The sequence below is a fragment of the Podarcis filfolensis genome (assembly GCF_964270895.1).
Source record: "Podarcis filfolensis genome assembly, chromosome: 14".
In the NCBI taxonomy this organism is placed as follows: domain Eukaryota; kingdom Metazoa; phylum Chordata; class Lepidosauria; order Squamata; family Lacertidae; genus Podarcis; species Podarcis filfolensis.
The window spans coordinates 26,259,836-26,286,759 of NC_139616.1; the positions used below are offsets into that span (position 1 = coordinate 26,259,836).

The following is a 26,924-nucleotide window of genomic DNA, read 5'->3' on the forward strand; positions in this document are numbered from 1 at the left end:
AGGCCTGGGTGTACCCTGGGAAGAGTCCTGGGGGCCAGGGAAAGAGGTTTGGAGGGCCACAGTCAGCTCCCATTCCTGAGCTTTCCCACCTCAGATGTAAAGGGTTCTGCTGCTATCCTAAACCCGCTTACTTGGGAGTAAGCCTCATTCAGTTCAATCAGACTTGCTTCTGAGAAGACATGGTTGGATTAATGCCCCCGTTTCTGTTTGCGACGAGTGAGGTGGGAGGATCCTTGAAATACTTTTAGGTAGCTCTGACTTTCTTTAAAAAAAAACAACCATAACCAGGAGCAAGTCCTCTGCTTTTTTAGCTTAGCATGAGACATGCCATCTCCCCACTTCTTGTGAGGCCAAACCAACTAGTTTTCAGCTCTGAACTGGAAAGACTTGCTTTCGCTTGTTTACGCCCTGAATGCAAGTCCTACCGCTGCAAGCTTTGGCTAATTTGCTGGCCTGGGGACTCTTTAACTGAAGGAGCATTTGGGGTGGGGAAACCCCAGCACGCTTAAAAAAAAAAACAACCAACCCAAAAGGCTGTCTCTTTCCTTTAATTGCAAATGCAACCAGAGGAAAGGAGTGGCTTCTGGAAAGAGCTGGTCACATTCTTCAACCTGTGGAGATGGCCTAGCCGCTGTCAAGCCTCCCTCCTCTGTCTAAGCTAAGAGGTGGGGACTGACTTTCCTTTCCATCCCACGAGAGCATCCCTGTGAAGCTGGAAACCAGAGAAGGAGCAGCAGTAGCAGCAGCAACAACAGAAGCAGCATTGCCTCTCTCTCTCCATGCCTTTGACAGAGCTTGGCTGGCAGAGGTAAGTACTGGACTCTTAAATTTCTAAACTGGGATTATGACCTCCCAAGCTCGTTCCTCCTAACCCTAGATTTGTGGGGGTTCAGTAGGGGTCTACTTAGGGTCACCAGATGCAGCAGTGAGGAGGAAGGGGTAGTCTGCAGTTGCCTCCCCCCCCATCTGCTTCCTGCAGATACTACACTGGAAGTATTGCACAGCTCCTAGGGGTTGAGGTTCCTTCACACACCCCAATAAAATATTTGAGGGGGGCAGCCTCCTCCAGAGTTGATGGGCATTGCCATTCAAATGGTGTGCATACACTGTGTCTTGTGATCATTTATGCAGGGCTGCCCCCCACCCCACAATATTTTATTCAAGTTGGCACCCCTGAGGCAGTGCTTAAGGAACTCAGAGCACAGATTTAGGAATGTGAATCTATATGTAGAGTGGTACCTCGGGGTACAGCCGCTTCAGGTTACATACGCTTCAGGTTACAGACTCCGCTAACCCAGAAATAGTACCTTGGGTTAAGAACTTTGCTTCAGGATGAGAACAGAAATCGTGCTCCGGCGGCACAGCGGCAGTGGGAGGCCCCATCAGCTAAAGTGGTGCTTCAGGTTAAGAACGGACCTCCAGAACGAATGAAGTTCTTAACCCGAGGTACCACTGTATAGATGCTTCTGGGAAAATGATGGTGAGTCGGTGGCTGGGGTCACCAATGTTTTGCAGTCTGCCCAGTTTACAAAAAAGGTTAGGAGACATGGGGCCCAGGGTGTAAGACCCGGGTCTTGCCCCTGCTGTGCTGCTCTCTAACAACACCCATATATACCACACCTGCTGAAGTTCCTGCTTCAGTCTACACACATGTCGGAGGCACCTGTTCCCCTCTTCTGCTATACTGATGATTCGCCTGGTGCCTTCAATATATCGTTACAAAAGTTGGGTGCCTGCCCCTCTCTCTGCCAAGCGGTGGCAAGAGCCCATGGGGTCCCAGGCACATGCACAGGGTCCGTGTCCCTTTGGAGACTGTTGTGCTTTAAGAAATAGGGTTTGTTCACCTTCCTACAACTTCAGGCTGCATGGAGGAAGTTCAGAGGCAGCAGTGCAGGCAACCTTCAGGCTGCCTCTCTCCAAGACAGATCTCTCCCTCTCCTTCCTCCTTTCTCCTCCCAGAAAACCAGTGCTCAAAACACACACCCTTAAAGGTGTGTACCTTAAAGGTAAAGGTAAAGGGACCCCTGACCATTAGGTCCAGTCGTGGCCGACTCTGGGGTTGCGACACTCACCTCGCTTTATTGGCCGAGGGAGCTGGCATACAGCTTCTGGGTCATGTGGCCAGCATGACTAAGCCGCTTCTGGCAAACCAGAGCAGTGCACGGAAACGCCGTTTACCTTCCCGTCGGAGCGGTACCTGTTTATCTACTTGCACTTTGACGTGCTTTCGAACTGCTAGGTTGGCAGGAGCAGGGTCCGAGCAACAGGAGCTCACCCCATTGCAGGGATTCGAACCGCCAACCTTCCGATCGGCAAGTCCTAGGCTCTGTGGTTTAACCCACAGCGCCACCAGCGTCCCTCCCATCACCTTGGCAACCCTTTAAACCCCTGTCTCTCTTCACACCTCAGGGCATGGGGGAAGTTCTCTTGCATTGCCTCAGTGGGGCCTCTGTCATTCCTTTAAGGGCCCTAGCTTGGCCAGGCTGGTTTGCATAAGCCAGCCCAGGAATCCCCTGTCCGGCACAGCTTTGCAGGTTGTGTTTGAATCCGTATCCCACTTAATTTATTCATTCCTAGGGTTTAGGGGGACCCTCCCCCCAATCTATAACACCATACTTTAGGCGCCAGGCAAAAATGTTCCTCTTCAACCAGGCCTTTGGCCGATTAATATTCTACAGCCTTTTGAATGTGTCTGTGGGAAGGGGGGAGTTATAGTTTTGCTGTTTTGTTTTAATTATTTACTAGTTTCATCCTGTATTTTATTCCATGAACCACCCTGAGATCTTACGATGGAGGGTGGTATAATAATAACAATAATAATAATAATAATAATAATAATAATAATAATAATAATACAGGAAGAACCCTTCTGTAAACTGGGGCTAGCCCGTTTCATACTGCAGTTATACAAATCTATGGCACAACCACAATTGGCATACCAGTCGCCTCAGCTGAAAAAGGATATTGCAGAGTTGGGAAAGGTTCAGAAGGGCAACCAAAATGATTTGAGGGGAGGGAGCGACTCCCCAATGAAGAAAGGTTGCAGCGTTTGGGGTTTTTTAATTTAGAGAAAAGGCAATTAAGAGGCGACATGATAGAAGTTTTTAACATAATGCATGGTACAGTATTGAGAAAGTGGAGGCAGAAAAGTTTCCCTCCCTCTCCCCTAACACTAGGACTCACAATAAAAAAATTCCTTCCAGTAGCACCTTAGAGACCAACTAAGTTTGTTATTGGTATGAGCTTTCGTGTGCTTGCACACGAAAGCTCATACCAATAACAAGCTTAGTTGGTCTCTAAGGTGCTACTGGAAGGAATTTTTTTATTTTGTTCCGACTATGGCAGACCAACATGGCTACCTACCTGTAACTAGAACTAGGACTCACAGACATCTCAGGAAGCTGAGTGTTGGAAGATTCAGGGCAGATAAAAGGAAGGACTTCTTCACGCAGCGGATAGTTAAACTATGGAACTCTCTCCCACTGGAGGCAGTGATGGCTACCAGCCTAGATGGCTTTACAAGAGGACTGGACAAATTCATAGAGCCAAAGGGCTATTGATGGCTTCTAGCCATGATGGCTGTGCTCTGCGTTCACCACCAAGCCAGATTTGAGATTGTAAGCTCCTTGGGAGCAGAGACCTGTGCTCCGGTATCGTTTAAAGTGGCAGGCATGTTGTTGGTTCTCTATAAACAATCAAGGATAAGGGAGGCGAAACAGGAAAGAGCTTGTGACAGACTGTTTTGGGGGAGAGAAGAAAGAGGCTCAGCAACAGCAGATAAGAAAAAGAGACAGAGGAGAATGAAAAGGAGAAGAGCCTCAGCATCAGTACCGCTGTCCCTCACCTGGTGCCCTGTTTTTTGGGGGGCTGATGGGAATTGTAGTCCTAAACATCCACAGGGTACCAGGTTGTTGAAGGCAGCTCCAGAGTCTCTCAAAACCCTGCTGCGAGTCATCTTAGAATCATCGAATTGTGGAGGTGGAAGGGGCCCAAGGGTCATCTAGTCCAACCCCCTGCAGTGGTGATAAGGGCAGGTTCAGACATGCAGGCCGCCTTTTGATGATGGCTCGACCCTAAGTATGTGAACTGACTCCACTGAATGGCTCTATTGAGCCTGAGAATGTTCTTGGCGGTGGTGGATTCTTAAATCACGTAAGTCGCCCTAAGCGGACAGTCCTCAGGGGACAAGCGTGAAGGTGTGAACCAACCCTGAGTCCCTTGGGTGTCCAGAACAGAGGCTGAGGGTCCAGCCTGTGGCTCGCTTTTTCTGGCTAGTGGAAATACAGTTCCTCATTCTCATGCTAATCATTGGTGTTGCCTGGACAAAGAGGACAGGAACAAAAGTAACTTTTTATTTTATTTTTGGAAAAAGTTTCAGTCTGCTGTGCTTTAATTGGGCTGTCCTTCTTGTTTTCACTGCATGTTAATTTCGTGCTGTTCTTGTTTTGCAACTTGCGGAATGGTTAAAAAATAAATATTGAGCTGCCTTTTTGCAGCTTCTGTAAATTTCCACTTGCTTAGACTAGCCTGGCCAGTTGCTGCAGTATCTGAAGGCTGGTCAGGGAGTTCTGTTCTGTTGAGCCATGCCCCTTCCCCCCAAATCATGTAAAAGGGGTCAGGGGCAAAGCCATCCTTCTGCCACAATACATAGGCATTTGCTCTTAGGTTCCAGTTGGAAGACTAGGGTAAAATAGCTCCCTCTCCAAAGAGAGCTGCTGGTGGTGTAGTGGTTAGAGCACCAGACTAGGACCTGGGAGACTCAGGTTCAAATCCCCACCCGGCCATGATTCTCACTAGGTGATCTTGGGGCAGTCACCTACTTTCAGGCAAACCTACCTCAGAGGGTTGTTGTGGGGGTTAAATGGAGACTAGGAGCTTGGAGACCTGGGTTCAAATCCCCCACTTGGCCATGAAGTTCCCTGGGTGACCTTTGCAGCTGGTCACTACATCTCAGCCTCGCCTACCTCACAGGGCTGTTGTGAGGATTAAATGGGGAGGAAGAGACCTATGTATATCACCTTGGAGGTAAGATGCAATACAGTGGTACCTCATGTTAAGTACTTAATTCGTTCTGGAGGTCCATACTTAACCTGAAACTGTTCTTAACCTGAAGCACCACTTTAGCTAATGGGGCCTCCTGCTGCCACCGCGCTGCTGGAGCACAATTTCTGTTCTCATCCTGAAGCAAAGTTCTTAACCTGAAGCACTATTTCTGGGTTAGTGGAGGCTGTAACCTGAAGGGTATGTAACCTGAAGCGTATGTAACCTGAGGTACCACTGTATACAAAAAAGTACATTCCTTTTTCCCAAGAAGAGATACCCATGTTTTTAGGATGCCATTCTTGATAGAACTGATCTGTTTTTCTGTAATCCTTGCAATTCCTGGGGGTCTGGATGATGACCTTTTGGGTCCCTCTCAGCTCTACAGTTCTATGATACTATGATTGACAGTTTCTTGGGGAAATCACTTAAGGTCAAACCTAGGCAAGGACCTTTTTTAAGGTTTTGCAAACTCTTGCAGTTGACTAGCAGAAAGTTCTGATGCAACCAGAATCCTCTGAGTCTACTAAGACTTGGTTAATCCAGGAAGGAACAAACTGTTTATGGGGCAGCCGAGAGCAACTCATCTCTGGCCTGTTGTTTTCCTGGCTCCTTCTGCCTGTTGAATAATATACCCGAGAGAGAGGATGTTGCTAAATAACCTGCATTATGAAAATGGGGTTTGACTGTATAACTTGGCAGAAGAGACAGCAGTTTCGAGCAACGCAAGCTGGCTAGGAAAGTATGTCTCCATAAAGCGGCCTTCCCCAAACAGGTGCCCTCCAGATGTTTTGGAATTGCAACACCATCGGTCCCAGTCAGCCGATGGAGCTGCAGTTCAAAACATCTGGAAGGCACCAGGTTTGTTTGTTGCGTCCGAGCATGGATGGAGGGAGAAATTCACAACAGTTTTCCTTGTACAGCAAACTTTTCTGAAACAATCCGTGGACCAAAACACAACCATCCTTGGAAATTCACACTTCTCCGAATTTTGCAATGTGGTTTTCCAGCCAAGCCACATGAGCAGAACAGTGCATCTCCAAGGATAATGTGTGCATAAAAATGCATGTATTCTACGTGGGCAGCATCACTGGGAAATGGTGATAGGCCTCCAAGAACACATGGCAGATGATGGGATGATATCTTCGTACAAAAACTGAAATGGCATAAAAGTGAAATGTCATTAAACAGACATTTGGTGCTTCTGCTGGGGGGTGGGCAGGATTGTTGAATATTGATCTTTGCTTCTCGTATAAATAAGTGAAAACAATAAAATATTTGGGGGGGGAATGCATATATATCATAAAGATAACATACCTGAATGCAATATATGTAGGGAAATTGCTTTGCCAAAATGTGGAGATTAGGAGACAGTCATAAGGAAATTCTGGTGCATTTACAAGAGGGCTTAAGAAAAATTCACAGACTGGTGTGGAAAGGGGAGAACTCAGCTTGAGATTGCAAAAACTGGAGTGGACAGCTTTACCTGGAGGGGCTTAACCCTAGCAGCACCAGCGGCAGGCCGCGAGGCATACATAGTTCTGTCCTTGAACCACCTCGAAGCAGCCGCACCCTGGGAAGTTGCCCCAGAGCTCTTCCTGGTTTCTTTCTTTCCTCCCTGCCCTTCCTCTCTCCTGCCACTCAGTGAGGCATTTGCAACCATCAATGTTTAAGCTCCTTAACCAGACTCTCTGCAAACTGCTGCTGGAGGGGACCATCTCAGGGAGGCTTGCCAGGAGCGACTCAGATCGCCTAGGAGTACAGTGTTTTCAGCGGCATTTGGGAGCCCATCTGGTGGCTTGCAACATAACTCAAGAGAAGATCTAAGGCGCTGCTTGATTTGCAGAGCTGGATTTGCACAACGGCGCACAGCATTGTCAAGTAAGACATTAACCTGGTGGATTTGGGCAGGTGCCTGTCAGTGGCCGTGATCGGCTGCTCCTTGCTACCTTTCAGGCAGACCTCAGAAACATTCTTGTTTCCGATTGTGTTTAATTGAGGGGGGTAGACTAAGGCTGTGTATGCATTGCCAGCTTAAAATGCCACAAGATTGTTCTTTTTCCTCATAAAATTGTGAAACTGGAAGGGACTCAAAGTTGCATCTAGTCCAACCCCTCCCCTGCGAGGGTGGTAAGGATGTTACCTATCATTGTCAGTCTATTTATATATCCCATAAAATCACAGACTGTAGAAATGTAGAGTTGGAATAATAATGATAACAATAATTTATTATTTATACCCCGCCCATCTGGCTGGGTTTCCCCAGCCACTCTGGGTGGCTCCCAGCAGAATATTATTATTAATAATAAGAAAGTGATAAAACATCAAACATTAAAAACTTGCCTAAACAGGGCTGCCTTCAGATGTCTTCTAAAAGTCAGACAGTTCTTCCTCAATATAATGCATTCCTCCCCTCCCCCCATTATATGCATCTTTATGCATGCTTAACCCAAGCAAGTATATGGTTGTATATATAGGGAGAACTATGTTACAAAATTTGGATAGCCGTGAATTTTGAAGGCGTGCGGGGTTTCTATTCTGATATCATTTTGCAAATCGGGGAACTTTGCCTTTAAATGCAAACTGAATCAAATTCCTACCAGCAGTCAACCCAGATGATGTTCGTCTGCACCAGCCTCTTTGGAATCACCGGGAGTTGTGTGAGATTGCGGCTGTTTTTTCCCTGCCTTGCAAACCATTTTGAGCAGCCTTCCCTGCCTTGGCACAGCTGTTTGATGTTGTTTGATGTTGGTGGGAGTTCAGCTGCCCTTGCTGGAGCTGATGGGGGTCCAGAACATCTGGAAGGGCACCAGGTTGGGGAAGGCTGCCTTTGAGGGTGTGCACAGCAGGGTTTGGTCCGAGGCTGGTTCTCCGCTTGAACAATCTCATCTTTGGTGCCACATGGGGGAAGTCGTAAAAAGTTACTCATTAACATCTCCATTATTTACCCAGAATGTTGAACCTCCTTGCAGGTGCATAACATTCTCCTTTGGGTGGGTGGGGAGGATGGATGCGTGAACCCTTGCTTTTTCCTTGCGGGGAAGGCAGGCAGGCAGGCAGGCAGGCAAGCGATCCTGTGTCCTGAATGACCTGGCGGAAATATTTAGCATCCAGAAAGGGTGGGGAAGGCAGTGTGCTTCAGCAGTCGGGTGGGGCTTTGTGTCGCTGTGTGTTTTGTAAGATTCACACACTCTCTTGGATACAGGGTGTACACTGGCATGTGGAGATAAGCCGGGAGGGGGGACCTGCATGGTCACCAAGCCAAGCATGAACACAGTGGCCTGCAGGGATGTCTCTTGCCAGACGCAGCAGGGAAGGTATGTAGCTGTGCCAGACAGCAGCTCCTGCAATTTAGCAGGGAAGGGGACAGGAGCCCATCACGGTGCAAAGAGCCAGACTTTTGCCAGAGTCGGGGTGGGGCAGTAAATTTAAGGAGTGGTGGTGGCTTTGCTCCAGACCTCGGTTGCCTGGCCAGGAAAGGAGTTAAGCCAGAAATTTATTAATTTATTTCATGAAATTTATACATCGCTGGATTGTTAAAAAAAAAAAGCAAACTAAAATAGAAAAAAAAGATAAAGCAAGACAGTATCCACAAGAAAAATTAACATTAAGGGTTTAAAACTTTCAGAAAGTTAAAATAACAATAGGCTGAAAATGTTGTATGAGCTAAACAAGAACGTTTTTAGCAGGTATTGAAGAGAGGACTGATATCAATAGGCAGGGAGTTCCGAAGTCTAGGTGACGCCGCATTTCAGTTGCAGTCTCCTGTTGGTGTGATAGGGGGGTTGTCTCACTCCTTATACAGGCGTCCCACCCCCTTACGTGCGATTGATTCATGTGCGACTGTGTATATGCAGGGTGCCGGGAAATAGATAGATAATTTAATTCAAACCTGGGAATGGCCGGAGAGAGCTGGAGAGTCCTCATGGCTTGCAAGGAGACCCTTCCTAGAGCCTGAAGAGGACATCAGTGAGGGCGGAGGAAGCCCCGAAGTGACCTGAGGTGCAGCAGAGCTTTGTTTAGGCTGCTCAGCTTCCCCGCCTAATAGCTGATGTCTGGGGTAGCGCAGCAGCATTGGCTGCTTTCCCATGCATCCTCCAGCCTCCTGCCGGCACCAGAGCTCTAATTCTAGTTATGGATATTTTTGGATACAGTATTTTTGCTTACGGATTGGAGAGAGATCGGCAGAGATGGTGTTCTCCATTTCCGCGATTTCCGCTTATGTGCGTGGGGGTCCAGAACGCAATCCCCACATAAGTGGGGGGATGCTTGTATATCCATCTGATCGCTTCGCTCTGCGGAAGAGAGTCTCTTAAAAGGGACTATCTCACCGGGAAACCGTGTCTGTGGTGGCTCCTCACAGAACTCTAGCCCAATGGTTGCCATTAATTTGATTTGAACTGATTTTATAATGAACTGATTTTAGAATGCTGTATTATTTTACTTTTGTTAGCCGCTCTGAGCCCGGCTTTGGCTGGGGAGGGCGATATATAAATAAATTATTATTATTATTATTATTATTATTATTATTATGGGGCTCCCTCTTGGTGTATATCCAACAGAGTCCATTTTTAATGTCCTTTTTGCACCTGGTAAAGATGTTCCCCTTTCAATGAACCATTTAAGTGCATTTTTTAAATAAAGAAAACCCTCTCTCTGTATCTGTATTGGTCTTAAAATTGTTATATATAAAATCATTTCAACAGTCCAAGTTCACGGCGTTGCTATTAGTACATCAGCCCTGAGCAACTTTGGACCAGTTTACCTATGAAATCACCTTACACCCACTTGACCACTAGTGGAACTAGCTCTGTTACACATGCTATATAATACCTGTTCCGCATTTGTAAGAACTTAGTATTTGCTGCAGCACCTCCCTGCCTGTTGATATCAGGTTTGTCATCACTGTCCTGCTAAAAACGCTTTTGTTCAGACAAGCTGACCCAGATGCTTAGAAAGTCGATGTGAGTTTTAATCTGTTTTTAGTCTAACTTTTTGAAACTCTTCAGTTTCTTAGAGATAATTTTATTGTGTCTTTTTCACAAACCACTTTTAGGATTTATTTCTCTTTTCTTTATTTTACAATCAAGCAGTGTATAACTTGTACGAAATACAATCGTACCTTGGAAGTCGAATGGAATCTGTTCCAGAAGTCCGTTCGACTTCCAAAATGTTCGGAAGCCGAAGCACGGCTTCTGATTGGCTGCAGGAAGTTCCTGCAGCCAATCAGAAGCTGACAAAGCTTTCAGCAGATGTTCAGCTTTCAAAAATAGTTCGCAAACCAGAACAGCCACTTCCGGGTTTGCGTCATTCGGGAGCCAAAACGTTCGAGAACTAAGCTGTATGAAAACCAAGGTACGACTGTAATAAAATGAAGAGAACATGTTCTTATCATGCAATTGTTTTGATGTGGGTGTTTTTTTAAGGAAGCAATTATTAAATGAAATAAATATTAATGCTGACCTGCTTTCCTAGCTTGAGGTGGGATTGAGATACACCTTGAACTTGGCTGGCAAAATACTGGCATCTGCTCAGGCTCAGGCTATTCAGGAAATTCTTGACTGGCCACACTTACAAGAAGAGAGGTGGGGTAAATGGGTGCAGGTGGCCATTATAGAAAATGGGGACGGGAGGAAGTGGGTTAAAAGAAATAAAAGAAGTGAAGGATAATAGCAGGCTGAGAAAAGGTGTGGCCAAGTTATGCATTTTGTGGATTCTTTCTGCAGTGAATCAACACCTCCCTTTTTAAATAGTCCGCTTCTGCAAGGAATTTCTCATTGCCTAGGGAGAGTTCAATGCAGACTTCAAGGGCTCATCCTGGCTGCCTTTTGGTCACTGCATGTGAGAGAGAAGAGAGACTCGTATTGCCTCTTAGCACCCTGGGGTAGTAGCTTGCCAGGCAGTGAGCTAGAACCAGAGGAATCAATTTCTACAGCAAATCGCAGCTCATGTGCTACAGAAATTCAGGATAGGTAAGAAGGCTGAGCTAGGTTTCCACTTATGGAAATTTTGGGCAGGCAAGAAGAAGAGACGGGTGGTGGTATTTTCCACATGCTTTTTACAGCTAGTTCTTGGGAGTCACCATCCAGCCCTCAACATACAGCTTTGATGCCATCTTCTTCTTTAAAAATGGGCTTCCTCTTGAGTTGATCCCAGCCAATCAGGAATCCTGTTGGGAATGGAATGCTACAAAGCCAGCACAGAGCAAGAGCAGTTCTTCTTGCCCTTATTCTGAACAGCCTTTTTTCTGGCTCTTCTCTAAAAATCAATCTAAGGAGAGGTGGGTGGGAAACACATTTTTCACCGGCTGTTTTGATTTGATTTGTTTCTGCATCTTGTGCACCCGGCAGTGCTTCCATTCTGCCACAGTTCATCTTCTACCAAAAAGACTACATTAATCTGTCTGCTGCGGCGAAATTATGTAACTTCAGCTCCCTTTTCTATTTTTGTCGGAAGTCTCTGACATCTGCGCTGTGACTGAGGGCACGTATTTGTATCTCTAAAGAGGCCTGGCTCAGTAATGTCAGGATATATAGCCCCATCTGAACACCTCCCACAACACAGGCGAGTGGTGAGAAGTGAAGAAAGATTGGTTTGGGAAAGGGTGGTTTATTGTTTTCCTTTGTAAATAAGGGCTCGGGATTCCCAGGCTCTCACAATCCCGAATGCCTCATTTTGGAGAGGTTATACAGCGAAGGCCTGACATCAATAGGCAGGGAGTTCCAAAGTGTAGGTGACGCCACACTACAAGTTTAAGTTCTTACAGCTGTGGAAATGGGTATTAGGTGGCACCCATAAAAGTGCCAGTTCCGCAGATTGAATCGGCAACCAGTGCAGTTCTCTAAGAACCACACAGAACTGGCAATGACTCTTCTGAGATAATATAATAATTTTCTGCAATCTGACCTGACTCTGCACTTGGTACGCTAAAACCCGTGTCTGTAACTGGATTCTATTACGTAGGTTGACTTGAAGTTCATAAAAAAATTATTGTATAGACAAACGGAATTCTGTGACATGAGAACATGTGCTTGTATCTTTCCTTCTGTGTAAAGCCATGCCTTCAGGCTGTGAGTGTTCATGGAGCTCCACTCCCTGAATCTAAGCCTGAGGAGAAGCTGCTATGTTTGCAGAGGGTCAAAATCTGGAGTCCAGAAATTCTCTGGGAGCCTCTGGGGCTGTGTGCAGATTGTGTTTGGTACACATTGCAATGTGCTGGTTGGGGAGAGCTACCCAGTAGCTTGAACCCCCTCCTTAAGTAGTGGGGCTGCTGCCACTTGAGTTTTATGCCTGGGGAAGTGACTTTTGGGGGTTGGGCACCAATCCTAACCCTCATTGGTTCCTGTACACTTGCTGAGGCCCATCTCTCGATCATTTTCATTCCTATATCAACCCTTGTGCTCTGTCTCTCTCCTTAAAAAACGCCCCCAGGTATCCGTGGCAAGTCTGAACGGAGGCGCCGATGAAGACTTAATCCACCCTGCCTGTCTCTCAGGCGGGAAAGTTCTTCCCAGAGGAAAACTCTCCGCCCAGATCAGCTCGTGACCATGAACACCATCCTGAGTTTGAAGCTTCCCCGGCTGCTCCACACTGACCAGGTTCCCAAAGTGAGTAAAGGGGGTCTTTGCAACATGGGTCTCGTGCAAGGCGAATGCCACCCTGGGTAGGGCAGTGTGGCATAATAGTGTGATGAAGGAACGCGGGTGGCGCTGTGGGTTAAACCACAGAGCCTAGGGATTGCCGATCAGAAGGTCGTCGGTTCAAATCCCCGTGACGGGGTGAGCTCCCGTTGCTCGGTCCCTGCTCCTGCCAACCTAGCAGTTCGAAAGCACGTCAAAGTGCAAGTAGATAAATAGGTACCGCTCCGGCGGGAAGGTAAACGGCGCTTCCGTGCGCTGCTCTGGTTCGCCAGAAGCAGCTTAGTCATGCTGGCCACATGCTGGCCAATAAAGCGAGATGAGCGCCACAACCCCAGAGTCGGCCACAACTGGACCTAATGGTCAGGGGTCCCTTTACCTTTACCTTTTTGACCTGGGAGACCAGGGTTCGAAACCCCTCGCTCGGCCCTGAAGTTTGCTGGGTGTGACCTCAGGCCAATCACTGCCAGTCTAATTATTATTATGATAGTTTTTTATTAGCATTGACTGTGATAAGTAATAATTATAATGTTATTATTTGTACCCTGCCCATCTGACCGTGTTGCCCAAGCCGCCTACATCACAGGGTTGTTGTGGAGATTAAATGACGAGGGGAAGAACGATGTGTGCCGCTTCAAGCTGCTTGGAGGAAAGGCGGGATGCAAATGAAACAACAACAACAACTTTATTTATATGCCATCCATCTGACTGGGTTGCCCCAGCCACTCTGGGTGGCTTCCAGCAAAGTATAAAACTACAGTAAAACCTCAAACATTAAAAACTTTCCTATAGAGGGCTGCCTTCAGATGTCTTCTAAAAGTCAGAGCGTTGTCTATATTATTGGTTTTATTTAGAGCATATTCTTCCCACCCTTCCAGGAATTCTGGGAACTGTAGTCTGTTTGGAGTGCTGGGGATTGAAGCTTTGTGAGGGGTGAACTACAGTTCCCACAATACTTGGAGGTGGGAATATGCTCTAAATGTAGGGTGGGGTGCAGCTATAATTTTCATGTTGACTGGCCGCATGGTATGAAACCAGGCTGGTCTCAATTATCTTCCCTCTTGCATCATCTTCTTTAAAGAGGGCAAAGCTCCCAGGTGGGGCTTGGAGGAGGCGACCAGCACACCACTAGCTGAGGCAGAGGTGCCCCAACCATGGGGCAAAGTAAAGCAACTGCTACAGGTGCTGGAGAGGAGTGGTGGCAGGCCCGAACACCAGACTGTCCTTTCTAAGGCCCCTGGCCACCCCCCTCTGAAATATACTCAGAGTCGAGAGTGGATTTCATGCTCTTTATTCAGCTCATAATGGTGAGGAGGAATGGAAGTTCCCTCAGAATGTCTGCTTTATATACATTATTTACACAATGGGCCCCATGTGATTGGCTAATTCTGCGATTCACTTGTAGGCCAATCAGGTTGCGGATTCACTTCCACCTGGAGCTGGATTGAGTGGCTCCTGTGGACCAATCACACTGCTGCATTCTGGACCCTATTGTTCTAGGACCAATCAGACTGCTCCATTCTGAATCCTATTGTTCTAGGACCAATCAGACTTCTGCCTTTTGGATCCTATTCAACTCAGTACATAACACCCTCTGAGGGCAGGTGTATGTTTGCTCCCTGCATCCCTCCACCTCCCCAACCGGTCTGCTGCCCCCAGGTGTGCAGGATGATGCTCTTAGCATCTCTAGTATTTGAGTGAGCTTCATCTGACAGTCTGCTTGGCTTCTGTGTGTGGAATGGCGGGGGGCGGGGGGCGGGAAGGTTTGCACCATTTTGTCCTTCAAACCAGGCTGCAAAATATTTGCCCATTTATTTCATCGAATTTATACACCACTTGATTCTTAAAAAAACAACAACCAACAACCTCAAAGCTGTTTACAAAAAAAAGATAAAGCAATACAATTGTCACCAGGAAGAATTAATGACAAGAATTTAAAACATTCAAACAGTTAAAATAACAATATGCTAAAAACAGATTTTAAAAGTGCATCAACTTCCTTAAAACCCGGACAGACATGTCTAAACAATAATGTTTTTAGCAGGTGGTGAAAAGAATACAATGGTGTCAGTAGTCAAGGGAGTTTCAAAGTGTGGGTGCTGCCTCACTGAAATAACTCGTTCTTACAAATGTGGAACGGGTATGACGTAGCACCTGTGAAATGCCAATTCTGTCACCCGAAGTGGTTCTGTGGGCTCCTATGGGGCAAGGCAACCTCAACAGTCTTGGGCCAGTCATGAGAGGAGGGCACCCTCTGACCATGTTTGAACACATGCTATGCCCACTGAAGTTCACAGCCCTCACTTGAAGGAAGTGGGGCGGCAGGAAGACTGGGGTGGACCTCTGCCCAAGAACCTGCCCCAAATACTGCCAGAGCAGACCTTCTAAGTGTCCCTTTTTCCAGGAGCAGCCCCAGATTTACAGAAGCCATCCCAGTTTCTGTTTTGATCCCTGCATGTCCTGCTTTTTCCTTAGGCTGCCCCTATTTTCATCGGAAAAACATTGGAGGGTATGGAGTTATGCGACCCCCGAGCCAAGGAGATAAGTGGTGCCTTGGTTCTCAAACTCAATCCATTCCACGAATCTGTTTGACTCAAAAGCCAAGGTGCGGCTTCTGATTGGCTGCAGGTGCTTCCTGTGCTCAAGCGGAAGCTGCGGAAGCCATGTTGGACGTTCGGCTTCCTAAAAGCGTTCGCAAACCAGAACACTTACTTCCGGGTTTGCAGTGTTTGGGAGCCAATCTGTTCAACAACTAAGCCGTTCAGGAACCAAGGTACCACTGTACAACCTTTAGAAGACATCTGAAGGTAGCCCTGTATAGGGAAGATTTTTAAAAATGTTTAATGTTTTATTGTGTTTTTATATATGTTGGAAGTCACCCAGAGTGTCTGGGGCAGCCCAGTCAGATGGGTGGGGTATAAATAATACATTTATTTATTTAGGGTGTCCCTTGTTTCATCAGAGAAATGTTGGCACATATGCCAGAGCAGGCTGTTCCAGGGCAGAAGGAAACCCTGGTTTGGACATAGGAAGCTGCTTTACATGGAATCAGACCATTGGGTCTATTTGGCTCCACATAGTCTGCACTGACTGGCAGCAGCTCTCCAGTGTTCCAGGCAGGAGTCACCCCCAGCCCTACCTGGAGCTGCTGAGGATTGGGGCCCTTCTGCACGTGAGGCAGATGCTCCATGACTGAGATACAGCTCTTCCCATGACTCTGCATGAACATTAAGTTCCATGAGCCGGTAACTCTTGGAAGAATTTCAACCTCCCAGGACATTTGGAGGCAAACGTGAAAGTCACCGCAGTCTCTACCCAAGCAAGTTCCAGCATGAAGCAAAGTTGGCACTGTAGGCCTTAGGTCGCAGCTAATCCCGGGAGTGGCTTGCTTGTGACAGAAAAGACCTCTTGAGGTGTTGGTCTAGCTAGCCTATTGAACTTGCTTTGCTTATTCATCGGTGGCTGCTAGGCAGGAGAGGGTCACACCTATACAGACTAAATTCAGCATTCTCCATTTCTGTTCTGCAGAGTACTAGCTGCCACTCAGATTTGCATTTGGCATGGCTTTCTGAACAACGCCTTTCTTTTTCTGAGGGTCTCATGAGGGCACATGGCATGCCTACAGACCTGGGTGGCTCCTTCGTAACTGAAAGTAGGGTCTGGAGAGGAATGGACACATCTGTCCTTTTCAATTTTAAACTGATATTATCCCATTTTTGAATGATGTTGATGATGATACTATAATGCATTTATACCCCGCCCATCTGACTGAGTTGCTTCCAAAACATAAAAACATGATAAAACATCAAACATTACTAGCAACAATCTGATCCAACATAAAAGTCACTATAGCTTTAAAATAAACAACTTATATCAATCAAAGCAACATTCAACAATCCATCAGAATCTAATAGTAAACAGTAAAATTAAACGTCAGCAAATAATAATTAAACAGTTCAACCACAGTAAAGAATTACCAAGCTATAATCAATAAAAGTAACAGCAAATCACAATGCATAAAATACCACAAAACATACAAAACCATGTAAAAGGACCAAACTGAGAAACAAAAAGGCACAACTTATAAAACTATTTTTTTAAATATCCCTGAACTCTCTTCCCAGCTGCTGCTGCTGCTCTTAAAGTCATAGTGTGGGTGTTATGTACTGAAGTTCTCACCCTGGGCCAGCAGGGGGATACTGTAGATAGTTATGCAAATGAAGGATCGAAAATGACGTTCAGTGATTGGATAGTTTTAGAAAATGGCAACAGTTACATTGTTCTGGAGCTCTATATAAGCAGGCTGACTGAGCTCCTCAGTTCAGTTCTGTTCCACCTTACAATAAAGAGCTGCTTTGGAAGAATCGCTGTGTCGTCTGCTATGTCTACCCACAAGTTAACGCTGGGAAAGGCTAGATGGGGCATGGCAGAGGGAATGCCATTGCCTGATGAGGAACAGAAAGTCTCTCTCCCCTCACAAGTTGACAGACTTGTGGAAAATAGTGCAGATTTTTGCATGTATTTCCCCTGATACAATGCATTTTTTTCAAAGTCATTTTCACTAATGTACACATTTTTGGTAAGCACTTTTCCTCTAATACTTACTGTTTAAAATATTTTAATGGCTTGTGGACTACATTGCCACATTTGGATAGCTTGAGACTTTGGAGGAAAGCTACATTTTGGTTCAGGAAGTACAGATGAGTAGATTGCGATTAAAAATGTGAGCCCAGCAAATGCCACCCAACTGCATGTGGCCCACAAAATGTTATGCTGCGAACAAAGTGCCAGCCTTTTCATGTGCCAGGAGACTCTTTGCTGTGTTTTCTTCAGCAGAACTAAAGGAATCCCTCTCAGGGATTAAGTGCCCCCCCCCCGAAATCTACAACACTTACCTGTGAATACAACTACAGTCTTAATGAGCCTTCACTGAGTCCAGCAAAAAAGAAAGAACTTTTATTATAAGTTGTGTTCATAATTGTGGTGGTGGAGACATCTGGTGGACATTTCCGAAGCATTTTCTAGGCTCTTTACATCAGTGGTTCCCAAAGAGGGTGGTACCGCCCCCTAGCAGATGCTGAGATTCCCCTGGGGGGGTGTGCATTGTGCTAAGAGGCAAGGGGGCGACAGGGAGGCACTGGAGGTGTAAATGACAATCAGATTTCAAAAAGCTGGTATGACTGGATCAAGTTTATTTTGTTGAAATTAAACTAGTTTTGAAAAAAATGTGCAATGAATTGTTACTGTTTTGACTTTTATTGTGTTATTATCTGCCTTGAAGGGTTATGCAAACCTCTATTCTGAAGAGTGGTTTTTGTGGAGAAGGGTAGGAGTACAGTTTATGGAACCGGGGGTGGGGGGTGGCAGCCCTCAAAAAGTTTGGGAGCCACAGATCAACACTGCTCTGTTCACTCTGCATCCAGGGCACTGGTTACACATAGTAAGCAGCAATCTGGATCTATTCTGTTGTTTCTTACGAAATGCTGCATTTTCATGTGTTTCTACCCAAACCAGCTATGATCCAAATTGAGACAAAGGATTCCCTGGCTGCGTCTTAAGTTGGGAATGGGTGCACAGTCCTAGTTTATATTCTTTGAAAGCTTTTAACCAGCCTTCAAGAACCCATGAAAGTTTCAAAATTACGATAATCTCCGGAGGTCCTGTTTGCAAAGCAGGCATCACAGTGCATTTGTCGTTGTTGCTGGAGCTCCCTAGCCTTCTTCTCCAGCTTAGGACTATCGAGGTTGGCTGTGAACTATGCAAGTTGTAGCAAATTTGGTTCATCTCCAGTTTGTTGGCTGTCCTCCTGCAGGTTTTCCGAGAGAAGGGCATTCTTTTTGGGTACCGTCACCCGAGAAGTTCCGCAACAGATTGCATTGTCAGCCTTTTCCAAATGACAAATGAAACTGTGAATATTTGGACGCATTTTCTGCCTGTCTGGTATGTAATGATCTGTCTGTGCACTTGAAATATATAAAAGAAGGAGCTGTGTTCCTTGACAATGGCCTCAAAGGAGCTGTGGGCTTTTGATTTAAGGGGTGGGACGCGGGTGGTGCTGTGGGTTAAACCACAGAGCCTAGGACTTGCCGATCAGAAGGTTGGCGGTTTGAATCCCCGCTACGGGGTGAGCTCCCATTGCTTGGTCCCTGCTCCTACCAACATAGCAGTTCGAAAGCACATCAAATCTTCTTAAGGTAAACTACAAGACTGTTGCCACTAGCTGATTGGCTTTTCTGCTTTCTAGGTACTTCCTATGGAAGCTTTTGGCCTTAGTCTACGCCTTGGATGTCTGGAGGGACTCATACACCTGGCCCTTTCTGGCTTACATGGTCACCTGCTGCATCTACCCGCTGACGTCCAGCATCGCTCACACGTTCAGCACCATGTCCAGCCGGGCCAGGCACATCTGCTACTTCTTTGATTACGGTGCCCTCGCCCTGTACAGCTTAGGTGAGGGTGCAAGCCAATGTATCGGAGCCTTGACCTGAGGTGTGTTCCTTTTGCAGCAGGAAGATTATTGCATTTTTCCTAATGCGCAAACCGCAGTGTTTTGCTGCCAAGAAAATGTGTCGTTCCCCGCAGAGGGCACCACAGCTCTGGCTCTGAGTGCTGTGGGGAATGTGGTTGCCTGAGCATCATAGGAACAGAGGAAGCGACCTTGTAAGGAATGAAAGCAATTTGGGCTTGTCCACACTTGGAAAGCACAGGGCCGAATGGTTTTCTTTTTGCCCCGCTCCTTCCTCAGGGAAAAGCCATTCTTTGGTGCTAAGTCAGAGCAAACATCAATCTGGACAAAACCCAAATTGCTGTTTGCTTCAATTGAGCTCTAAAGAGTGGTTTTTCCTGGAGGAAAGCAGCAGGACAAGAGGAAGTGAGGGCAAGCCCTTAGCCCATCTAGCTCAGGACTGTACACTGACTGGCAGCAGCTCTCTAAGGTTTCAAGCTGGGGTCTCTCCTAGAAATGCTGGCAGGAATTGAGCCTGGGACTTTTTAGGTTGTGAGTGGTCCCATTTTGGTTAGAAAATGATTGTCATGCGCCACACAAGTTTAGCATTGGGGGGAAGCGGTGTGGTGTCCGTGGAAATGCAGATTGTCTGATAGAGTTGTGGGGTCTGCTTTATCCCTTTAGGCTCCGCCATTGCTTATTCCGCCTACGTTTTCCCCGAAGAATGGATTGGCAGCACATTCCACCATTACTACGTCTCCACTGCTGTGCTCAACACAGTCGTGGGCACAAGCCTCTCCTGCTATTCCAGGTATTGACGGCTTCCTCTCTGCAATGGGAAGGCAGCTCGGAATGTGCCATCCTGGGTTGGGGAGAATAATATTTATTCTGGAACTGAGTCAATTACACTAGAAAGCAGCCCTCCCCCCACGAAAATATATTTATTTTCTATTTCAATAGCACTATAAATATCAGACTACAATTCTGATCAGCCCCCGCCAGCAACCTTTGCCAACCTGGTGCCCTCCAGATGGCATTGGCCTCCCATCATCCCTGACCGGCTGGAGCTGAAGGGAGTTGGAGACCAACATCTGGAGGTGTCACGTTAGCTAACCCTTACCTAGATGGTGATTTCCTGAGTAACACATGGAAATAAATATAGGGCCCCCACCTCAAGGGATTTTATGATATGCGAGTAGTGAGGGAGGATGGTACCTGAATAAATTCAACACTCTGGGCTGGACTTGATGCTGCCTCTCCCTGATCCACCTCATACATGTCAGGGGAATGACAATAAGCCTCCCCCCACATCGCCTAGTGTGCCCACCACATTTCTGATGAGCCCGGTTGAGGGTGATGAGGTAGCATTCAAACACAGGGAGGGAGGGAGATCACAGCCTGTCAGAGGTGGTGAGCATACTGAGTTGGGTGATGCTTTGTTAAGATTGGATCAGGGAGAAGCACTGATATATACTCATTTTCAAAGTGATGAGGCTGATTTGCAGGTGGTTGGAATAGATCAGCCTTTCTCAACCTTGGGTCCCCAGATGTTTTTGGCCTACAACTCCCATCATCCCTGACCACTGGTCCTGTGAGCTAGGGATCATGGGAGTTGTAGGCCAAAACATCTGGGGACTCAAGGTTGAGAACCATTGGAATAGTTGATGCTTTGGGTCCCTTGCAACTCTCCAATTCTATTATTTTAATTAGGGGGAATGTACCTTTTTTTAAAAGAAAAAAGTAAATACTTGTGGATATTGCCTGCATAATCAGAACATTAAAGCCAACTAGATGGCTTTAAAAGGGGATTAGACCCATTCATGCATGGGGTGCCAACTTCGATAAAATATTGGGGGTGGTGGTAAGCCCCACCCTGCATAATTGATCACGACATGGTGCACACACCCCATTTGAATGGCAATGTTAATCAACCTTTTGAGGGCCTGGTCCTCTCAAATATTGTAGGGGGGGGGCACGCGAAGGGACCTGAGCCTATAGAAGTTGGCTCCTATGTTCATGGAGGAGAAAGCTGTTGATGGCTATTAGCTACAAAAACTATGCCTCCACAGTTGGAGGCAGCAATGCTTCTGAATACCAGTTGCTGGAAACCGCAGGAGGGGAGAGAGCTCTTGTGCTCAGATCCTGCCACTGGGCTTCCCACTGCAGCATCTGGTTGGCCACTGTGAGAACAGGATGCTGGACAAGGTGGGTCATTGGCCGGATCCGGCAGACTCTCCTTATATTCTTATTCAAAGCACTGAGTTAGGCTAGACTGGCAATAAGATACATGCCATTTATACAAGCATGTCCAAGTATTTATTTCTGCATCCAAGCATTTTTCTCATGCGAACTTACTGTGTGTAACCAACAGGCTCGGCCTTCCCTATTTCCATTATAACAGTGGCGGCATAGAAAGGTAACATGAGCCCCTCTCAATTGAGGTGTAGACTGGAAAGCAGGCAGGAGACACTAACAACCAAAACAGTGATTCCACCTAATTGACGACACTTGGTGGCTAATAGTCAATATGTCACCCATGTCAATACGGACTCTGAATTGGGAACAAATCAGTCTTCTTCCAATACTAACCCAGGTGCCTAATCAGTGATCACAGTGGTGGTGGTGACAGCTAATATCAGCAGCTGCTTAAAGGTGCAAATGGATAATAAGACATTGATAATGATACATTTCTGAAGGCTTCCTTTTAGTCCAAGGGTCAGCTGGCTTTGCTACATCCTCTTGGCATGTACTTTTCATTTCAATTTTCACTTTCTTTGCCCACATCCTGCTGGTGATGCTCTGTTCCGTGTTTTCCATGCATTCTGCCAAACAGATGACCTAAATCAGGATGAAGAGGCCTTGGATTGATGGTTCAAAATTCAGGCTTCATAAAGCAAGTTCCAAGCTTCCATTATAGAGAACAGTGAAGTGAGGATTTTTCTTAGGCTACATGACTTTTGGCCCACCCTCAGTGAGGGGTGGTTTGGATACATCCTGTAATGTAACATGTTTGGGCAATTCATCAGTTGGGAAACTGCTCACAGGTTCCGTGATATGGCAAAACTGAAGTGGATGTAGGGTTCTTGCACAATAAACCCACTTTTTCTTTTTTAAAAAAACAACCATAACTTTTTTGGCTAAGAAAAGTGACAGGAGACCACACTAGAAAGTGTGATATAACGGCAACATCATATAACTTCCTTGCAATCAGATCAGAATTAACGTTAGATTAACAGTGTTGTTGTATAACCTCCACACAAATTTTATACAAAAGAAATCTGGGCGACGGCTCAACAAATGGGTCATCTGTAAGAGCTCAGTGTAAAATGAAAACAACCAACCGCGCCCACCAATTATTAAAATTATTTATTTGAGTTCCAAGTATTTTCTTTGGCCTCTTGTGCTTTGATTCTTCCCTTCTTTATAAGCTTGTATCAGTTGAGTTGAACTAAGGTTTCCTAACCACCTGAGTGGAAAAAGTCATTGGGGCTGTGCACAGTATGGATTGGTCTGTGCCTAGGCAATGCGGGCATAGCTTTAGCATTTTGGTGCCAAGGCAATGCCATTCTGCCCCCAAAGCATGCAGGTCTTGATGGGATACACATCTAAGTATAAGTAAATTGCAGAAATTCCCTCTGTGTCATGTGAGGATGTGGAAAGCTTTGATAAGAATAGGAGACAAAGCCAAGACCCATGTCTTATACACTCTGTGTTCTGCAAACCAGACCTATGCACTGTGCTCGTTCATATATATGTTTTCAAAATGTATTCAGGTTCAATGAAATGGAGCAGCCAAAGTTCAGCAAAACAATTCGCACATTCGCCTTTGCTCATCCTTACGTGTTCGACAGCATCCCTCTCTTCTACAGGGTATGTATGGCTTTAAGAATAGTTTCCCTCAGTCTGCTGTGTTTTTATACATAACATAATGCATGGCTGCTGAAGGGTGGTTCTAGGCTGCCACCCTTTCCTGCAAATAAGGGGGCTTCCTCATTATTTCCCATTTAATCTGAATTTGTCCTTTCCATGGAGAATCTGATCAGAAAACGAGTTAAGAAGCACACATACAAAAACAGTAAACCAAGATTAAAAGAATAAAAATATGGGGTGACCTTTCAGAGAGAACGATATTATGTGGGTGCTGAGAATGACTTCCATGCATGAACAGTCAGCACTAAATCCACAATAAGCTGCTGTGCCCCAATCCCTATTAAATTCAGTGGGGTTTACATTGTGAGTAGACAAATATAGATTTGTGATTACGCTGGAACTTCTAGACTTTCCTACAGTGTCTGGAGGGAGGGCACCACGCTGGCTAAACATAATTGGGCTAAACAAGGAGCTTATATTGACCTTCCACAACTTTGTGTTCACCAGATATTTTGCACTAGAATTCCCATCAGCCCCTGCACCTTATGGCTCTAATGGCAGGGACTGAAGAGAGCTGTAGTCCAAAGAGCCTGGAGGAAATCAGGTTGAGGAAGATTATCTTATGCTTTCCTTTCTATGCCACAGCTGTACTTATGTGCTGCAAGAAGTTGCACGGAGAGCGTAATTCCAATCCACCTCAAGCACACTGTCTTTGCCTGCCTCACCTGTTTCCTTTTTGCGACACACCTGCCGGAGCGGCTGGCCCCTGGAGTTTTTGACTACATAGGTGAGGACAACAAGGGGCTGCTCTCCCCCCTGCAGGCCCTGCTGAAATGAATGGGGTGGGTGGATTCCAGCAGATATTGGCAACTGATAACATAAAGGTGGCTGTTTTAATCAGCTGTTGTGGCCACACCTGAGAAAGGGAATAACAGCTGCAAGGTATTGAGAGCTGCCCTGTTGGAGGAGGGCAACTTATTCTGGATTCAGAGAAACAAAGGAACCACTTCAAAGTCATTAGGATGCTTGGTTTATAATCTCCCATCCATGGGCAAGTGCAAAACCCCAGAGTTGGGCAGCAAGACACTTTGTATAATAATCCTAATTATTACAGAACAACCACCAGCAGCAGCACATTGCATTATTAAATCTATTACTTGCCCTTCGGCAGTAGGGCATGTTGCAACAATTTAAAATTCATTAATAACAACTGTTAAAACAAATTGCAGTCACAGAAATGAGTCATACCCTCCAACATTTCTCTGATGAAAATAGGGATGTCACATTCCATAATGATAATTTTACCATTTATACCCCACACATCTTTTTGGGTTGCCCCAGCCACTCTGGGTGGCTTCCAACATATATAACAACATAATAAAACATTAAACATGTAAACAACTCCCCTATACAAGGCTGCCTTCAGATGGTTTGGGGATTGGACAACTTCATACCCTCCAACATTTATCCACTGAAAATAGGGACATCCTAAGGAAAAGCAGGACATTCCGGCATCAAATCAGAAACCAGGACGACGTGGGTAAATTGGGGATATCCTTGGAAAATAGGGATACTTGGAGGATCTGCTGCAATTCACAATAATACTGCATGCATCTGATGAAGTAGCCTGTAGTAGCTCACAAAAGCTTATTCCATAATAAACTTCGAGGGACCATAAGACTCCTTGTTGATTTTACTGCAAGGGAGGGATTGTGCACCCCCCCATGGAAATACTGAGTGTTGTATTCTTTTGATCTCTCACAGGGCACAGTCACCAGCTCTTCCACATCTGTGGGATCATTGGGACCCACTTCCAAATGGAAGCCCTTCTGGTTGACATGGCCAACCGCCGTGAGTGGCTACTGGCTCCATCCTTCTCTCAAACCTTTGGGTCCCTTGCAGCTGCCATCATTGTCAATCTTATCATCATTGCTGCTTTCTCAACGACACTCTATTCCATGCCAAAATTCTGCAGGAAAGGAAGCAAGCACAAGGACTAACGCCTGTTGAAATCAAAATGAAATGAAATGAAATTGCAGTTAACAGTAGCAGTACAACACAAATTAGAAACTACTTCAAATGAGGCTTGGTGAATATTATTTGAGAAGTGACTTAAATGATTCTTTTTTTATTATGAATATGATTTTGTATTGTGGTTTTTCTACAACTTGAGCTGGAAGACTTAACCAATTTGGGATGTAGCTTTTCATTTGTTGATCCTGATTGACCAATTAGAATACCAAGCTGCAATTCTGAGGACTCTGTGAGAACTCTAAATAACTTCAGCCTTCAGTTTGTGTCAGATTATTATTTTTCAATAGTGATTGCAATTTAACTTGATGTGCCAGTTTGCACTGATAACATAGAAATGTTGGCCACCTTTCATGCCAAAGCAACCACAGTGGCCTTTTAACATAATTCCATGCGTTTTTATGCTTTATTTGAAATGACAAGCACATGTAACATTTCTATCACAAAATACTAATGTACATACCTTTCTAATTCAGAAACTTGCAATGAAATAATATGAGGTTTCTTTGAAATTATATATATTAAGAAGTTTATATTTTTGTAAATAGCCTCTGCTGGGGTATCACACAAGCACTTTTTGGTAACAGTAAATGAAGCTATTGTGGAATAAATGCCCTTTTGAAAGGTACATTCAACTTGCACCCAAAGATTTTGCTCTTTATTTTAAAGCATCCTTTACCAAGCTAGTACAGACGAAACGTTTAGAGGGTTCCAGATCAGCAAAGTTGAGAGCTCACTTTAAGCTCCCGATTGTCCCTGTGCAGCTGTTTATGTACCTGTGTCACATCTGATGTTACATATGATGTCAGGTATGAGACTGGTGGATTTGTGGCAATGACCTCACAGGCAGAATTGGGACTCATGCCAGGCCTAATTAGGCAGTGGGCCATAGGTTCCCCACACTTGCTGATCCTTCAGCCTCTGAGGTGTTTGGAACAGAGTCCTCCAACCCATTTATTCATGATTTGCCACTTGCTCTTCACCTTGACAGTTTGTGTGGGTTGATTGACCAAGGAGTAGAGAGGAAAACACTGCCCAAACCAATCTTCTCCCAAACCACAGTCACATCTTGCTTGGTTCAGACCTCAACCATGGTTTAGTGCTCAACAGTGGTTTAGCATTGACTTACCCATTGTGGTGCCCTCCAGCTTCCATCATCTCTGACCATTGGCCTCCAGCTCCTATTATCCCTGACCATTGGCTAAGGCTGATGGGAGTTGCGGTCCAACAGCATTTGGCAGCCATGATGATGTTGGCTAATCCTGATTTTAGCATTATGAGAACAAACCACTGCAAGTATCAGGCTTGTGCTCTTTTTCCTCTCTTGTTCATGTGCGGGGGAAGCTCGAAAGCTGCCGTTTTCAGTTTCTAATAAACTGCAGTTTCCCATTCCTTCCAAACATAGGAAACTCTGAGGAAGCCCAGTCAGATGGGCAGGGTATAAATTCTTCTTCTTCTTCTTCTAACTGTGCTTAGTTATCAAGGACCCGAAACCACAGTTTGATCTGAGTTTGTTTCAAGCGGGCACCTATGGTCACCTCCAGGCAAACTAACCTTGTAAAAGCTCTGACATGGTGGGATAGAGAAATGTGTGTTAAAAGGTAAAGGTAAAAGGACCCCTGACCACTAGGTCCAGTCGTGACCGACTCTGGGGTTGCGGCGCTCATCTCGCTTTATTGGCCGAGGGAGCCGGCGTACATGTGGCCAGCATGACTAATCCACTTCTGGCGAACCAGAGCAGCGCACGGAAACACTGTTTACCTTCCCGCTGAAGCAGTACCTATTTATCTACTTGCACTTTGACGTGCTTTCAAACTGCTAGGTTGGCAGGAGCAGGGACCGAGCAACAGGAGCTCACCCCGTCGCAGGGATTTGAACCGCTGACCTTCTAGATCGGCAAG

General features: G+C 45.8%; 2 protein-coding genes across 8 annotated transcripts in view; both read left to right on the forward strand.

The window, feature by feature from the left end:
- MAP2K5 (mitogen-activated protein kinase kinase 5) overlaps positions 1-26,924 on the forward strand; it is a 933,658-nt gene that overhangs the window by 724,499 nt on the left and 182,235 nt on the right. The gene's annotated exons all lie outside the window — the stretch shown is intronic.
- Positions 430-25,664, forward strand: PAQR5 (progestin and adipoQ receptor family member 5). 7 transcript variants are annotated; one of them, XM_083586931.1, is made up of 9 exons: positions 430-808; positions 12,472-12,647; positions 18,490-18,617; positions 18,922-19,127; positions 19,807-19,933; positions 21,494-21,538; positions 22,896-22,992; positions 23,638-23,779; positions 24,757-25,664. In XM_083586931.1, the coding sequence occupies exons 2-9, from the start codon at positions 12,588-12,590 to the stop codon at positions 24,990-24,992; spliced, it is 1,041 nt and encodes a 346-aa protein (XP_083443057.1). In that variant the 5' UTR covers positions 430-808; positions 12,472-12,587; the 3' UTR covers positions 24,993-25,664. The 7 variants fall into 7 exon arrangements, with proteins under 7 accessions (XP_083443057.1, XP_083443063.1, XP_083443058.1 ...); XM_083586932.1 differs by lacking the exon at positions 430-808 and adding an exon at positions 6,677-6,921; XM_083586933.1 differs by lacking the exon at positions 430-808 and adding an exon at positions 8,222-8,357.

Bases quoted from the DNA above. Each gene is read 5' to 3' on its own strand.
- PAQR5 (XM_083586931.1), top strand. From the start codon at position 12,588: ATGAACACCATCCTGAGTTTGAAGCTTCCCCGGCTGCTCCACACTGAC. The intron at 12,648-18,489 runs GTGAGTAAAGGG...GTCCTCCTGCAG, and splicing joins ACACTGACCAGGTTCCCAAA to GTTTTCCGAGAGAAGGGCAT. The intron at 23,780-24,756 runs GTGAGGACAACA...GATCTCTCACAG, and splicing joins TGGAGTTTTTGACTACATAG to GGCACAGTCACCAGCTCTTC.